This window comes from Charadrius vociferus, unplaced genomic scaffold (genome assembly GCF_000708025.1).
Source record: "Charadrius vociferus isolate BGI_N301 unplaced genomic scaffold, ASM70802v2 scaffold21, whole genome shotgun sequence".
Taxonomy (NCBI): Eukaryota; Metazoa; Chordata; class Aves; order Charadriiformes; family Charadriidae; genus Charadrius; species Charadrius vociferus.
Genome location: NW_009646850.1, coordinates 917,236 through 932,198, shown reverse-complemented (window position 1 = coordinate 932,198; position 14,963 = coordinate 917,236). Strand labels below are relative to the sequence as shown.

Genomic DNA, 14,963 nt, shown 5'->3' with positions numbered 1-14,963 from the left:
TGGTTCAAGAAGAAAAGGCGATAAAGATGGAACTGTATACCATTTTACTTTGCATTTAGGGCTAGTAAGTTGAATGTTTTGCAAAGAAAACCATTGTGTTTAACTGTGTGAATGTCTTCCCTGGGTTTATGCCAGTGAACTTGAAACCCTAACAGGGATGTCCAGTGCTATGATGCAAATTACTATTCTGCCATTGCAGATTCCCAAGTAGATAAAAAATTTTCTTCGTATTGTATGTTCTTAGGTCTTATGTGTCCTTTTATTCAAAAATTATATCCTAACAGATAAAATGGTATTTACTGTATGCATCTGACTTAAAATAATAGTCAACTAAACAATCTCAGAGAGAAGAGCAAAGAGATGATGATCTTTATTATATAAATAAACCTGTGTGCTCCTTTACTGCAAAAGACATTTTTGCCAATGTGCATTTTGGGCATTGTGTTTCTTCTAGTATGTCAACTTGTACATAAACATTACATACACTGAAACAGTATGGGAAATATGTAAACTTACCAACTGTTGGATCTGCAGAGTAAAACTTTCTACATTTGCGGTGATGAATATTTTTCAGATATTTCCATATGCTTTTCAGAATTTAACTTAGCTGTCAGAGTACTCCAGAGATCTAAATATAGCTGACTGTAGTGTTTTGAAGTGATAGTTTAGAATGAATTTCCAGATCTCAAGACTGGCACCTGTTAGATCAGAATACAGTGAATTATGCCCACTCCTACTGCATTTTACTATCCATTTCTGGTTCCGTGCATATTAAGGGTGATTCAGTATGCCTTTTGTGCTTGGCAGTCTGATTTCCACAGCTAAGAGGTAAATATAAATAGCATGATTTCAATTGCAAAACATTGATTTCCTCCCAAAGCAGATGTTTTTTATCTAGCTAGTGGTAGGATATTTCAAGGCAAGATCACTGTTCCTATTTACATTTAAAAATAAAGAGCAAAAAGTAAAGAACACCTTGATATATTTGTATTTTGGTTGTTAAGTGTTGCCTTGTTTGTCTGACAGTCTTTCCTTAGCTAAGGTATCTTGGATATCCAAAATGCTTCTGTTAAAATTGTCTGTGCTTTTAAAGGCTGAATGGTACAAGCAGGTGTTTTGCATGCCTGTAAATATTTTATTACTTTTTGTATTAGAATGTCTGCTGTTTTGATTTTGGTGTTGATGCTGGTTGACTACATGCCTCTTTTTTCCTTTCCTTTTTCCACTGGTAGTTCCAAAATACTATGAAATAAAAACAAACTTCTGAGTCATTTGGGTCAGTGACAGAAGGAAGTAGACAACTATGCTGTTGCAGATCTTACTGGAGGAGCAGAAAAATTATTAGCTCTTCTAATTACCAGTCTTCTTGAAGGTTACTGCCCTCACGGCTCAGATGGAGTAGCAGATCACATGAGAGTTTACAGCTGAAACTTCTGTGTCCCTAAATCCATCTTTGACAAACAGTAAAGCTCAGCTTGTTCAGGTTTGGTCACTCAAGACCAGTATGTATTTTAATGTATTATGTAAACAAGGATCTGATGAACATCTGCATCTCCCTTACATTTTGAATATTATTGTCTCAAGAACCGATACCTTGTTTTCTGACTCAACCAAGGCTAGAGGCAAGAGTTTGAATCCTTATTAGTGCTTTGTAAATTGCCTGTAAAGCCAGAAAGATGTTCCCCCACTTTCTGCTCCTCTTCCCAGTCTTCCCTCACGAATTCTATAGTCCAAACCGGAATGTGAAATCTTATCCATCATTCTTAGCAGCAGCTGCAGCCCCACAGTTAGATTTCCTTAGATCCACCCCCAGACAGAAAAATTGTCCCACCTCTACAGGGATTTGTGCCAGACTTGAGGTTGGCATCTTTTGTTCACCCCATAACAATAAAAGCAGAGTTAATTGTAAGTGGCAGATGCTCAGTTTATGAGGTGCAAACGGGTGTAGAATAACATATGTGGGTAAGTGCCCAAGGTTAAATACTCAAGTTAGTAAAAGGGAATTTAAGTTCACTTCATATTGAAAAAACTTTTCTATGTTATTGGGGTTTTTGAACTAAGCATGAAAACATTTAAGTGTTCTGTTTCTTCTACTAATATGATCTATGGCTTATTTAGGTCAAAATGATTTTGATGTCCAACCAAATACTTCAGTCCTTATTAACACAATAGCACAGGTGTTTTATAGAGTTTTATGTTTCTAAATCAGTTGGTAACTTCTTTTAAAGAAGCATTGATTTTTCTTTCTTTCCCAGTTTGTTCTTCTCAGTGTGTGTCTCTCTAAATGTCACATTGAATTTGAGACTCTGTGAAGCCATTTATACCGCAGAATTTTAAATCCCTGAGAGGTGTTTTTTCTTCCTGTGCTAATTTTAATCAAATGACTGACCCTTGCTACTTAGCTGAAGCTCCCAAGGAATCCAGGTTTTTTTTCTACCCTTTTTTCTTTTGTTCTTAGAGAATTTGATCATTAAACAATTAGACTTCAGGCAAAACAGCAAACGACATGTGGATAGTAATGAGGTCAGAAGCTCCCACATACAACCTGTTGAGTCTTCACAGAGGAGCTATGTCATGCTAAATTATCTGCATGTGTTGGTGAGCAGTATTCTGGCAAGGATGAATGCGAGGCTGAGCATAAAAGAGAGCTCTAATAGAAGAAATGATGGACACATTTGTTCCAGTGAATCCTGCTATTTGTCAGAACCATGTCTGCTGCCCCAGCTAAATCAAATTCTTGTTCAAGTGAGCAGCTCTGATAGCTACCTGCTAGGCTGCAGAATCTGTGCTAAAAAAGGGTTTCCCATTTCCGTTTGATTCTGCCACCTAGTTTAGCAATATGTTAATTGCTTTTGGATCCACTCTGTGGATAGACTTAGTACTACACTGAGTCTGAAAGAACAGGGGTTTGATTCAAGAGGTGGATGGGGTGCATGATTCTGTGACCATGAAAAGAAATGTGTGTGTGGTGGTTTTAAGTGTGTGACATCAATAATTTCATGATCCCCTTTTTTAATCATGTTCCTAAAAACTGTGTTTATGTTTTCTGAGTGCAGAGTTTCAGAGTGGAGAACCAGATCTTTACCTTGAAGCTGCATCAAAGCCAGATTGCGAATCTTGGGCTGTGGCACTGGGAGAGGCAAACTCGGAAGGTTTGCAGAATAAAATTCAGCAGCTCCGGAGGTTGATCATGGAAATCAAAGAGGAGCAATCATCAGATGAAGCAAGGCAGTTTCTCCCTTCATCCCAAGTAGACAGTCTAGGAGAGCCACAGTTTACGAGTAAGTACATATACTAATTTTATTGACTGGTACGAAAAAATGGCCTACTCTCTGTAGCAGTAGAGATAGTGTCACAAACAGGGAACACAATGCAGTTTAACTGTTTGTTTGAAAAAGCGCGGTTGTAGAGGAAGCAAACTGATGATCTTTAAATATCATTACCTGATATATTTTGATTTATAGAGATAACTTTCAGGGGAACAAATACACGATTACTGTTTCTGACTTTCTCTCTGATCTGTTTTCTTCATAAGACTTAAACTGTTCAGTTAAAAATTTTTTTTCCTCTTTTGTGTCCTATATGGACTACTGTTTAAAATATAGTCTGAAAGCTTTGATGAATGTGTAACGTTTTAGTGATACTTAAAATAGTATCACAGATTTGTTCTTTGTGATATAAAAGCACTCTGAGGATTTGAAAGGGCATAGCCATATGTTGAGTCACGTTTGGTGCACCAGAGTCTGCACTGTATTTCAGTTGCCCAGTTACTTAATCAAGTCTGTATCCAGCATATTGATAAAGGTGTTCCATACCAGTACGCTGACTCTGCTAGTGGCACAATTAAACTCAGAAATTTGTTATAACTCCATTAAAAAAAAATATCTTATTTGGTGTTTCTTACTGATCAAAGCCTTTCTAAGCTCTGCAGCTGTAATTTTTCTTGCACAGACTTGAGTGATTAGCTATAGTGATGAGAACAATGTGAAACTAGACCTATTCAGCAACATCAAGTTTTCATGAAGCAAGAACAGTTATAAGGTTTTTTTGTGGGATACTCTTTTTTTTTTTTTTTTTTTTAGTTATTTGTAATTTTTAACAAAAATCTCGTGTTCCAGTTCAAATACCGCCTTGGTCCTTCCGATCTGATCAATTTCTTCAATACTGGAAAATACTTAATAATGCTTACGGGACACAATGCATAAATGTCAACAAGAGACAGTTTAATTTCTACAAGGTTCGTTGATACTGTAGTTGTGATCCAGTTACTTCCTGCAGAGGGTGAACAACTCAGTGTTGTTTAACTATCCTTTCTATGTTTCTCTTTGCATCTCTGTAGTTTGCTCCTTTATCCTAGTGCAATAAGAAAATGTCCTTTGCAGTAAAATACATACTAAAACATAATTCCACAACGGAGGGAATTAAAATGTTCTTATTGTCCTTGGTATATGAGAAAAGGAATTCGTGTGCTATTTTCCAACAAAAAGAAGTTGGGTTTATTGCTTTACAATTTTTATGTAGGCCAATAATATGGTGATGTATTTTACTATATTGACCTGATTTACCTACTTCCACAGAACATGTTTTTTGTTTCCATTTTTAATGTGATGACATACCTACTTAAAAATTAATTGTATTTAATATTTTTTCAACAGATATAAGGTTAGTTGTTGTGATTGAAAATCTTAAAAATACCCATCTGTGAAAGGTTGTTGGGTTTTTTTCTTAGTTTCTTTTTCCAGCAACAGAAAGTTTCTGTTAAAAATAAAAAAATAAAAAAATGAAGTCGTCTTCAAAAGCAGTCTTTTTTTTTTTTTCAGGCAAGTATGTCATGCAAAGCTCTCTTTCACTGTAAGTTTGTAACAAAATGTTTCTCTGGTGCCAATGGCAGGTAGAGGTATGAATTAGGCACGTGAAAGTTTTGCTATGTATTGAAAAGCTAGACATTGAAATCACATTATTTCTAATTTATTTTTTTCTTAACTTTGAAAGGTATTCAGAGAATTGCGAATGAGCCAAAGCTGGAGTTCAGTCTTGGTAAGATACGATTTTGACTTCTTGGAATTGCAATGGCCTGTGTGCATGAAGAGTTTATATGTATAGCATTATACAACGTAACATGTTACCTGTTTAAAAAAAGTAGAACCACCTTGATTCCTTTAGGTAGGAGACGTGCCCGTGCCTGTCTTTGAAATGCTGACATTAGATTCTCAATTGGCTGAAATGCCTAAAATCTATTGAGTTCTCTAATGATACGGTGCTCTTCCAAGCTGAAAATCTGCCCAATAGCTTTGTGAATGTTGTTTATGAAATATTACTTATTTGGGACAAGGTGTCTAAGATGGAGTTTTTAAAATGATATTATATTCAGATAAAAGTACTGTCCCTTTAGAACAAACTTCTATTTAAAAGCATTGATTATTATCTTGTAGAGAAGAGTCAATATATATGTTTACCTGATTTTTCTCGTTTTATACTGAGTATAGGTAATCAGTATATGAGAATGAGATATTAGTATAGTATATAATATAAGAGAACTTTATTTCAGGAGGAGGTGTTCTATCAGCTGAAGCCTTCCTCTTTATTCAGAGGTATACAGCGTGATTAACATTGCTCAGTAAGTCAAGCAAGCTAATTGAATGATTGTGTATTTGTAATACAAGATAAAGGTGCAGAATATTTGCAGCCCAAACTGCCATTTAGACAGGAAAACTGTCAACTTTGTCATTGCTCTTTCAGTGCAAAAACTTTGAAGCTTTCAAAATAGTAAGTGAAATAATTATTTGCTGTAGAGGCATTAAATAAAATAATTCCATATTAGAAATCAGAAAAATAGCTAGGTTCAGTTGATTAATGGTTGAACCCAGTGATCTTAAGGGGCTTTTCCAACCTAAGTGATTCTATGATTATTCCCAGCTCCTGTATCCGGTAAAATAACACAGTGGCAAATAATGTATCTTTTGAAATATTTGGTGCTATATGCTGCGTACATTCTGCAATGACTAAAACTTGTCCAATGTTTTACATTTTTTGCATTCATATAACTTGCTAGTATTGCATATCATGTTGGATAGCTGTACACTGAGAAACTTTTACTTCATGCTATTCAATATCTGTTATATTTACTCTGATAGAAACACACTTCAAAACTTATATTGGAAAAGTGTGTGTGTATGTGAGAGAGGAGGAGAGGGAAATAGAGACATTAATCAGCAAGGTGTTATGTAAAAATAAATCAAACTCCACTATTCGGAGAATTTAAATTATCTACCAACAAATCTCCCTCAGAAACCCCTCAAAACAGAAAGAAAAGATGGCATCAGTGACATGCCTGCAGGTACTCACCCTGCTTATTCCATCATGGTAACCTGTTTCCTGGCCCTGTCCTTTGAATTGCCTTACACTTGGTTTGTGTGCTGCTGTACCTATGCTGATTTAAAAGCTGATACCCTAAAGCTGTGCCCTTTGGGGCAGGTGCAATTCTGTCTGATCAATCATTTTTAGATTCCCTGAATTATATCTCAGCATCTTTACCTGTATGCCTTTTAAAAATTAGACACTTGTAGCATTACAAAAACTTCTAGTTGCCTTTTTTTTTTCCTGTAGGGACTGCTTCTGCTGAAATTGTTAAAGGTTGATATAGAAGAAAGGCCTGCTTTTCTGTGGGGGAATTACCATGCTATAATGATTGTTAAGAGTGATTTTAACTTTTCTGTGCCTTTCTATACGCATTTTATAGGTGATGTGACTGTAGTATTTGGGCACAGCTAGTAATTGCTGTGGTCCAGCAATAACAAACTCCCAGAATGAACCTGGTGTGGTGTGGGAGAGGGAGGAAGGTGCTGCAGGCACCTTAGATTAGGCAAATTAGATGAGCTGTACTTCAGGAGAAGTTGCTTTCAGTGATAAATGTGCCTCAGCAGGCAGAAGTGTACAAATGATGTAAAACCATTTTCAGACTTGTTTGGGCTGGTGCTGGACAGAGCTCTGTTCACTTATGGTGCCAGTATTTGTGTTTTGCATTTGGCTGTCTCTGGTAGGAATTTATGTTCTGTGGTTTGTTCTGCAGCATTATTGATTGAGTCATTGCAGCTCTGCGAGTGATCTTACACACTGACTTCTGCTGCTGCTTAGGTAACAGTGCTGCTGCTGCAAGAGTAACAGTGTAAACCTCTTGTTTTTGACTGGTATTCCTGGCCAATGTCATAGAATCATAGAACAGTTTATGTTGGAAGGGACCTTTCAAGGTCATCCAGTCCAACCCCCCTGCAATGAGCAGGGGCATCTTCAACTACATCAGGTGGCTCAGAGCCCCGTCCAACCTGACCTTGAATGTTTCCAGGGATGGGGCATCTACCACCTCTCTGCATAACCTGTTCCAGTGTTTCACCACTCTCACTGTAAAAAAATTTTCTTCCTTATATTTAGTCCAAACCTACCCTCTTTTAGTTTGAAACCATTACCCCTTGTCTTATCACAACAGGCCCCACTACAAAGTCTGTCCCCATCTTTCTTATAAGCCCCTGTTAAGTACTGAAAGGCAGCAATAAGATCTCCTCCTCTTCTCCAGACAAAACAACCCCCGCTCTCTCAGCCTGTCCACATAGGAGAGGTATTCCATCCCTCTGATCATTTTTGTGGCCTCCTCCGGACCTGCTCTAACAGGTCCATGTCTTTCCTGTGGGATATTTAGCAGTTCAGGCAACTATGTAAAGCTGATTCTTAGTGTCTTGTTCCTAGAATAATACTAAATATTTAAGCATAATACATTTGCATTAGGGGAATCCACCTTCAGTGACCAAGTGGTTCATGGAAGACTTCAATTTTATCATAACGGTTATCCATCTTACTGGAATGCCAACATTTCCTAGCTCCAGCCAGCCCGCTCACCACCACTATGTTACTCATATAAGTACAAACAAACATGCACGCATCAGGCACCTCTTGCTTATCAGCGAGAGGACCAGTTTATCTGGGAAGGATGGATGTGCTGTTTGGCGCAACCAGCCAGTTAAAATACCTCTCGCAAGGGCAGCCAGTCAGTGCCTTCTGTGCTGTTCGCCTCATTATTGCTAGGGCTGGAAGGGACTCTCGCCCTGACAGCCTGGTCCATGCATCTGGGAAACACGCACTGCCTTGTCGTGCCAGCTGAGCCAGAGAGCTGCCCCTTGGCTTCTGGCAGGTCGAGGGCACTGGTTGGCTGATCTCACCTTTTGAAGCTTTGTTTATGTCAACTGAAAGACTTGGCATTGGCTTTAGCTAACCAAGGACTACCAAGACCTCTCTGTAAGGTGAACCAAAGTATGGTGAGCATTGATGAGAGATATGCTCTGAGCAAACACGCTGCTGCAATAGGTAACCAAATCTTAGGGCTCTGTAGAGATGTTTCATCTTGATTAGACTGGTCTTTGGCATTTGGAAGGCAAATCTAACAGTTAATAACCTATAAAACTGGTCTCTAGCGCTGAAAGAATGGCTTATCTATACTTTTGTTCACATGCATTATAAAAACAATACTATATTAGTTAAGTAGCATATATATGTCTGGAAATAAACACTTGCTTATATCAGTTAATATATACATGTTTTTAATTATATTTTAAAAAAATTGTCAGTTATGACGTAATTGTACTTTGTAACTCTTCTGTCACTAGTTGGTCAATAAGTGACATTCAGAAATGGAACTCTCCAGTAACTAAAACAGCTTTTAAATAATATTTGGGTGCTGCCTAATATATGAGCTTTATTTAGGGACAGTATATCTAAATACCGCTTTTCAACAATTGATCAAGATTGATCTTGAACATTCCTTATTTTGGAGTCAGAGCTTGCTTTAGACTAAGATATTTTTTTTTTTTTTTATTTTTATATTCTTGAGGACTCTTTCAAAATATAGTTGGTTTTGAATCTTGTGACTGTTGGGAAGTTTTACTTTTAAAACTGTATTTTGTTTAGCTTTTCAAGTTGTTCTGTTCTGCATGCTGTTTTATCAAGCACTAGGAGGTAGCACGTGTCAGTCTGTGCAGAGTGCAGAGTTGATGGGAGGAACAGAGTAAAAGGAATAAAGACAGATCCTGGGCTTAAATAACAGACCAGTCTAGCAAACAGTGAAGCTGATAAGAATCTTTCCCATGACTTTGAAGTGCACAGGGTTAGCCTTTTTATAAATGTTTATTTTGGAGTTACTGTTCTTGGTTGCATCTTTAAAATATCTCAGCCCTTGAGTCCCACATCTAACTAAATATGGTATACGTTCCTGACTTCACATTGATTTTGGTGTGGCTACTTTGTGGTACGTGAACTTAACTGAACTATTATGTAATAGTTATGGGAAATAAATTATATTATGCATAATGGTGAACACTATTGTGAAGTTTTTAAAAGCTTGCACCTCTAAAGGTATTTGCATGTATTTGGTGAACCAACAAAGCAATGCAAGAAAACTCAATCAGAAAAATGAGGGAGCAGGGCAGAAAGCAGAGTTAGTAGTCTAAGTTCTCAAATGTGAACTCAGTAATAAACATGATGTTAATATGGAGAAATATATTTGAAAAAAATAGACTAAACAGCAAGCTTGTCACTCCCTCGATGACTGGTAGAATTCATTTTGACACATTTCAGTGTTTTTCAGTTTATCTAATTGATTAAAGTTGTGCAGAGAGAGAAAAGGATATGGCAGTTCTGGGTGTAGTAAAATAATCTAGATAACTGTATAGAAATGAATCTCTCTGCACATGTTGTAAGTGTATTCAGGTACTAATTTGAATGAGAGCATCTGTCTAGCATCTTCAAAACTTTTCAGTTTCTTGGGAAGTATGTTAGGGCAGTAAAGTTTGATGGGCTGTCCTATTGTAGCATAACCTTCTATAGTTTTCAAGGTATAGAAAAATGAAAATCTCAGTTACTTCCTTTTACAAAATCTCATTAAATAGTACACAGTTCATAGAAAACTTCAGCATGTAGTTCAAAGAATTAAAAAATAAAATTTTTAGGGTGGTTTTTTTTTTTCATTTTACCAAATAGTGGGTTGATACAAGAGCTGTCTACTTGTAAATGCAAACGTGTTTATTCTTCACTGTCTTACTTTTCCCTGAGTAATACTGTGGTGCTATTCCTTGGAAAAGGTCTTGAAACAACTTTAACTCTGCGTACTCAACCTAAACGGGCCATCAATGCTTCTCAAAGACCATGACTAAATGATTTTTCCAATTTTGAAATGTAATCTGGAGCTTTTTCAGCAGCAGCTCTTCCTAGAAGAGTGATAAGCAGAAATACTGGTTTTATTCGTACCACAAACTTGGAGTCAGAGTCCTGATCCTAGCAGAATTTTCCCATCTAACTCCGATTTCCTTCTGCTTCATCACATTACAAGTTGGTGAATAACTGATACTTTGTTGTGTTAGCTGATTTATTTTTTTTTTATAAAAAATGTCATCGTCTCACTTTTGAGTAAACTTAAGAAGAAAAGTGATCATTTCTGTGTGAATCAAATTGAAACTGTTGCTTTATGCTGAAGGGTATTTATCCCTCAAAAAAGTTGAGTGTTGGCTGTGTTAGGAACAGTATTAGTAAACATGAAGAGTGGGTTTGTGCTTTTTGTATTTTAATTTAACATTTCACCCTTTTTTTGTTGAAACAGTTTGCTGAATTTTACAGGAATTTGTTCTGGTCCCACACAAATTTCATCTTCTACCAAACTAGTCAGGTTTTTTTTCCTAGTTTTACTGATGCATATTAAATGCTGTTTCTTTCCAACAACAACAAAAATAGATAAAAGACAAGTTAAATTGGGCAGAAGAAACTAAAGAAGTAGAAAAAATATCATATGATTGGAAAGAATGCTCTTTTTCCCTCTGGGAACTACTTCTTGGGCTTCTGCCTGTTTTGAGACTTTTGCACTGCACCGTAAGATGCTGTAAATGCATTTTATTCTTAGCAGCTCAGTGTTGCTAGGATGGACTTTTTTTGACAGAAAGGATCGTCCCAAAGAGGTAGCAATTTCCACCCCAGTCTGTGTTGGGATGTTTTGAGTGGTTTTGACTTAGCCTTGCTGTGTTTTTGAACTAACTCCTAGAGGAGTTTCCTTTTTCCCCCACCTTATGCAGGTGAACTTGAGCTAACTTTCAGTTGGTTTCAGTGCAGTTAAAGCAACAAGTGAAACTATCTTCCAAAAATGTTCTTAGGTAGTGAATGCCCATCATCTTTCATGTCATACCATCATCTCTCTTTTGGCAGCATTTGATGATGGAACAGGATAACGCATGTCGAGCAAATTGATAAGTGGGATCACCTAGAGTTGAGTGATGTTGAATTAGTGACCCCTGAGCGAATAAGCTCTCCTTACTGTGCTTCTGCATTCTGAAGCACTCATTGTAAGCTTGCTTTATTATATGCAGACATTATGTGAGCACTGCTGAAAAGCGATTTGAGGATGGATTTGCCAGGACTCCACATCTTTCTTTATCTACCTCTTCTCCCAGAGTACTTTGTTAGCTTTTGAGAAGGCTTTTGGGATTCTGTCATAGCCCTTGCCAAACTGAAAGTAACTGTTTTGTTGGGTTTTTTTTATAGGCAGCTTTCTGATGCTCTGCTGCTTCATTGTTGTGCACCTCTTTAAAACTAAAGCATCGCTCCTGAATTTTTTGCATGCTGCATACTTTGTCACAGAAAAGGACTGTCTTTTTTAGTGGCATTGCCAAAACTGTCTGGATATTACCATTATGACTTGGTCATTTTAGGCCATTTTGTTGTAATAAAGTAGTCATAATGCCACTACTGAAGCAACTAAATATACAAAGAGAATGTATTAGTGTGTTTTCCCTTTAAAATCTTGCCTTCAGTCTTGCATGACTCTTCTGTTGATAAGCACGTTCAGCCTCCTTGCAGAAGGTTGTCTTATTCCATTTGACAGTGTCAGCCTGCATTCTCTATTTGTCTTTCCAATTTTATTCATTATATTGTACCTCACTTTATGCATAATGTATTAAACCATCATGGTTTGCTAACCTATGTTGTTCACTACATTAAACCCTCTTTTAAGAATGTTTTTTGAAAAAACTTTTTGAAAAAACCAATCCAGAAAATGGGGGGAAAACACCAAAAAGCTCAAAACCAGAGTCCTTTCAAAAACTCATATCCTTGTTCAGTTTTTTCCGGATATGCTGGGTTTGAGTCCTAGAGAATTAGGCCAGATTCTCAAATCTGTGTCTTTAGGCATTACTGTAATTTTAGAAATCTATCCTTCAGTCCCTTTAGGGCAGGGATTGTCTTCATTTGCATTGCCGCTAGAGAAGCAGCATGCGGTCACAAACCTGAAATATTAATCTGTACTAATTGTATCGTTGAATATGCAAGAACTCAAAAATCTCCAGTAATGAAACTTTGGAAGATGTTCAGTTAGTGTTCTGCCTCCTTCTCACACGTTGAGAGGATCTGAAAAATTCTCTCTATAATGTAGTATACTTTACAGATAAAATACATTTCTTTGAAGAATATCTATATATCCATAGATATCTATTCTATGTATGTAGCTCATATATATGAAAATTTGTTTTGTTGCTGGCAACCCATTATATCTAGTATAGCATTACTCATTTTTGTTAACTGTGAGTTATCTACTTAGTTTCTGTGCCAGTAAGAAGTAATTCTTGATAGAAGTAGTCACAGAAATATTTTCAACTTGTCGGCATCCATTGCTACTTAATGATATTCATTAAAAAGCTATGACTTGAGTAAATTCAATTTCTGTGTAGGTTATAGAGATTAAAATTCTACATTACACTGTGATATGTAGCAGTTAGTCACCACAGTGGGCTCATTAAACGCAGGGATGTTTATTTGCTCTGAAGTGGGTCAGAGCACATGATGAACCAGCACAAAGGAGTTAAATCATTACTGATTGAGCATATTCCAGTGTGATGGATTACAGGAATCCACTGACACACTGATGTGATTAGTAAGTAGCATGAGGATGCTTTGGGGTATCAGTATTAGTAAACTCAGGTGCAAACTGGATTTTAGGCAGTTTTCTTCCATTTTGTTGTATGAATTTTAACTATGTTCTGTTTCTGGTAGCTTTTGCTTTTAGGAAAAAAAATGTATTTGAACTATCAGGATAAAGTGGATGACAGCCTTGTTAAATACAAATGTGTATAAATCAGGGCTGCGACTCAAGGAAACTTTTAAATCTAACAGAATAAAGATTCTCACAGCAACTCGCACGTAGTTTGATAGAAACGCTTATCTAGAGATAAACTTTGAATAGCTATGGCTAATCTGTTTAGACAGGAGTTTTGTAGATACCTGAATTTGAAAAGCTATTTAACAGTTGAAAGGGTTTTTTGGAATTTAACCATTCTGAGAGACAGGGTTTTATCATCTTAGTGCTCAAGTGATGCAGCAGATAATAGGATTAATTTCTGTCACAAATGTACAAATTCTGAAATCTTGTCAGAGTTAGCAAACTGCTGCATTTACAAGGCCAGGGAAAAAGGAGGCTAAGACTAGACTTTGTTTTTCAAATCTTAAATAAATAACTTTGGTAGGCTTCTGAGTAAAATCAGTTTCTTCTTGATATTGAAAATGATATTTTTGTGTCTACTTCACATTTTTCTCATCGACTTTCTAAATGTCTCATGTTTGCAAAATTCCTTCTATTCAAAATTTCAAAGGGATAAAGTTGTGTCAATGCTGAAAACCAATGATGTTCTCTGTGAGGTTGGGTGCTAGGTTAGTGCCCCAGTGAGGTTAATTGCAGATTAATTACATCAGCTCAGTCTTAGCATGGGTTCATCTACCTCATTCCTTACCAATAAGGGTACTCATGCTGCTTTGCCTGAACAAATTCTAGTTTCTGAGGTAAAATACTCAAAGCAATCGGAAACCTTTATGATAACTGGTAAGGCTTATTATTATTATTCCTTTACTTAGGAAAAGGGTTCCAGAGTTACTTAAGAATTGATAGATGTAGGTAGATATTTAATGCAATTCTGTCAAAATTGGGCTATCATTAATTTTTCACGCATACCTATTAAAACAAGCAACTCGGTAGGTACCTTCATTTGTCCTTTAATATTTTTACAAGCTTAATGCTTGGCTTCTGAAGTATTGGGTGTTTTGGTGAATGTAGCATAAACTTTTATGTTATTCTGATGAAACTGAAAACTTGTGTTTCCACGGTATTTTTAAGCTAGTTCATAGGAATGTAGGATTAAAGATCATTAAGTTAGAGAGAAGTTATTTCTGGCACATGCTGCTGCTCTTTTTTCCTCATTTTTTTTCTCTTCCTGCTTTTCCCCCCAAATACACCTCCTACTGTGCATACTTTCTTCTATTTGTCTTGCCAACCGATGTACTTTTTCCAGTTCAATTTTTGAATCTCATTCTCTCAGTTGAGTCCCTTCAGATTCCCTAGTGTGCCTCCCATGTAGGTCTCAGATCTCACACTGATACTTGGTTTGTTGGGGCGTGTGTGTTTGTGTGTACGCATGCCTGTTACACCTTTAGTCTTTAGGGTGCCAGAGTGGTGGAATAGAGCGAGTGGTGGAGGTATGTGTGAGTTCAGCGGCTGAGCTGGGAAGGAGGGAACAATGGCTTACCTAGCAGTTCTCTGCTATGGAAGGAGATTTATGGGCAGCATCTTCCTAGATGAGACTGGCACTGAGCGTGACCAACGTGTCCGCAGGTACAGCTCTTATATGACCTGATGTCTTTGTGCTTACCTGATAAGATAATGAGTCCATGACTGATTCCTTTGTGGATCCAGGAAGCTGGTCTGAATGAAGAGGACTATTTACATCCTTAATGAGAGTCATTTCTATTGCAGACACTTATACAGAGAGCAACAAGCCAAATAAGGATGAGTTATTCCTTTGTTCTTATAGAAAGCTCTATAAGGCTTTCTTACCTACAACAGAGATTTGGATAGCAGTTCTGGCACTGCTGCCTTCTTCCAAACTTTCCCT

At 37.0% G+C, this 14,963-nt stretch overlaps 1 protein-coding gene across 1 annotated transcript in view; it reads left to right on the top strand.

The window, feature by feature from the left end:
* The window catches only part of INPP4B (inositol polyphosphate-4-phosphatase, type II, 105kDa), a 288,721-nt gene that overhangs the window by 82,155 nt on the left and 191,603 nt on the right, over window positions 1-14,963 (top strand). The window contains 2 exon segments of the mRNA XM_009894169.1: window positions 3,057-3,281; window positions 4,993-5,037. Coding sequence (XP_009892471.1) covers window positions 3,057-3,281; window positions 4,993-5,037 — 270 coding nt within the window.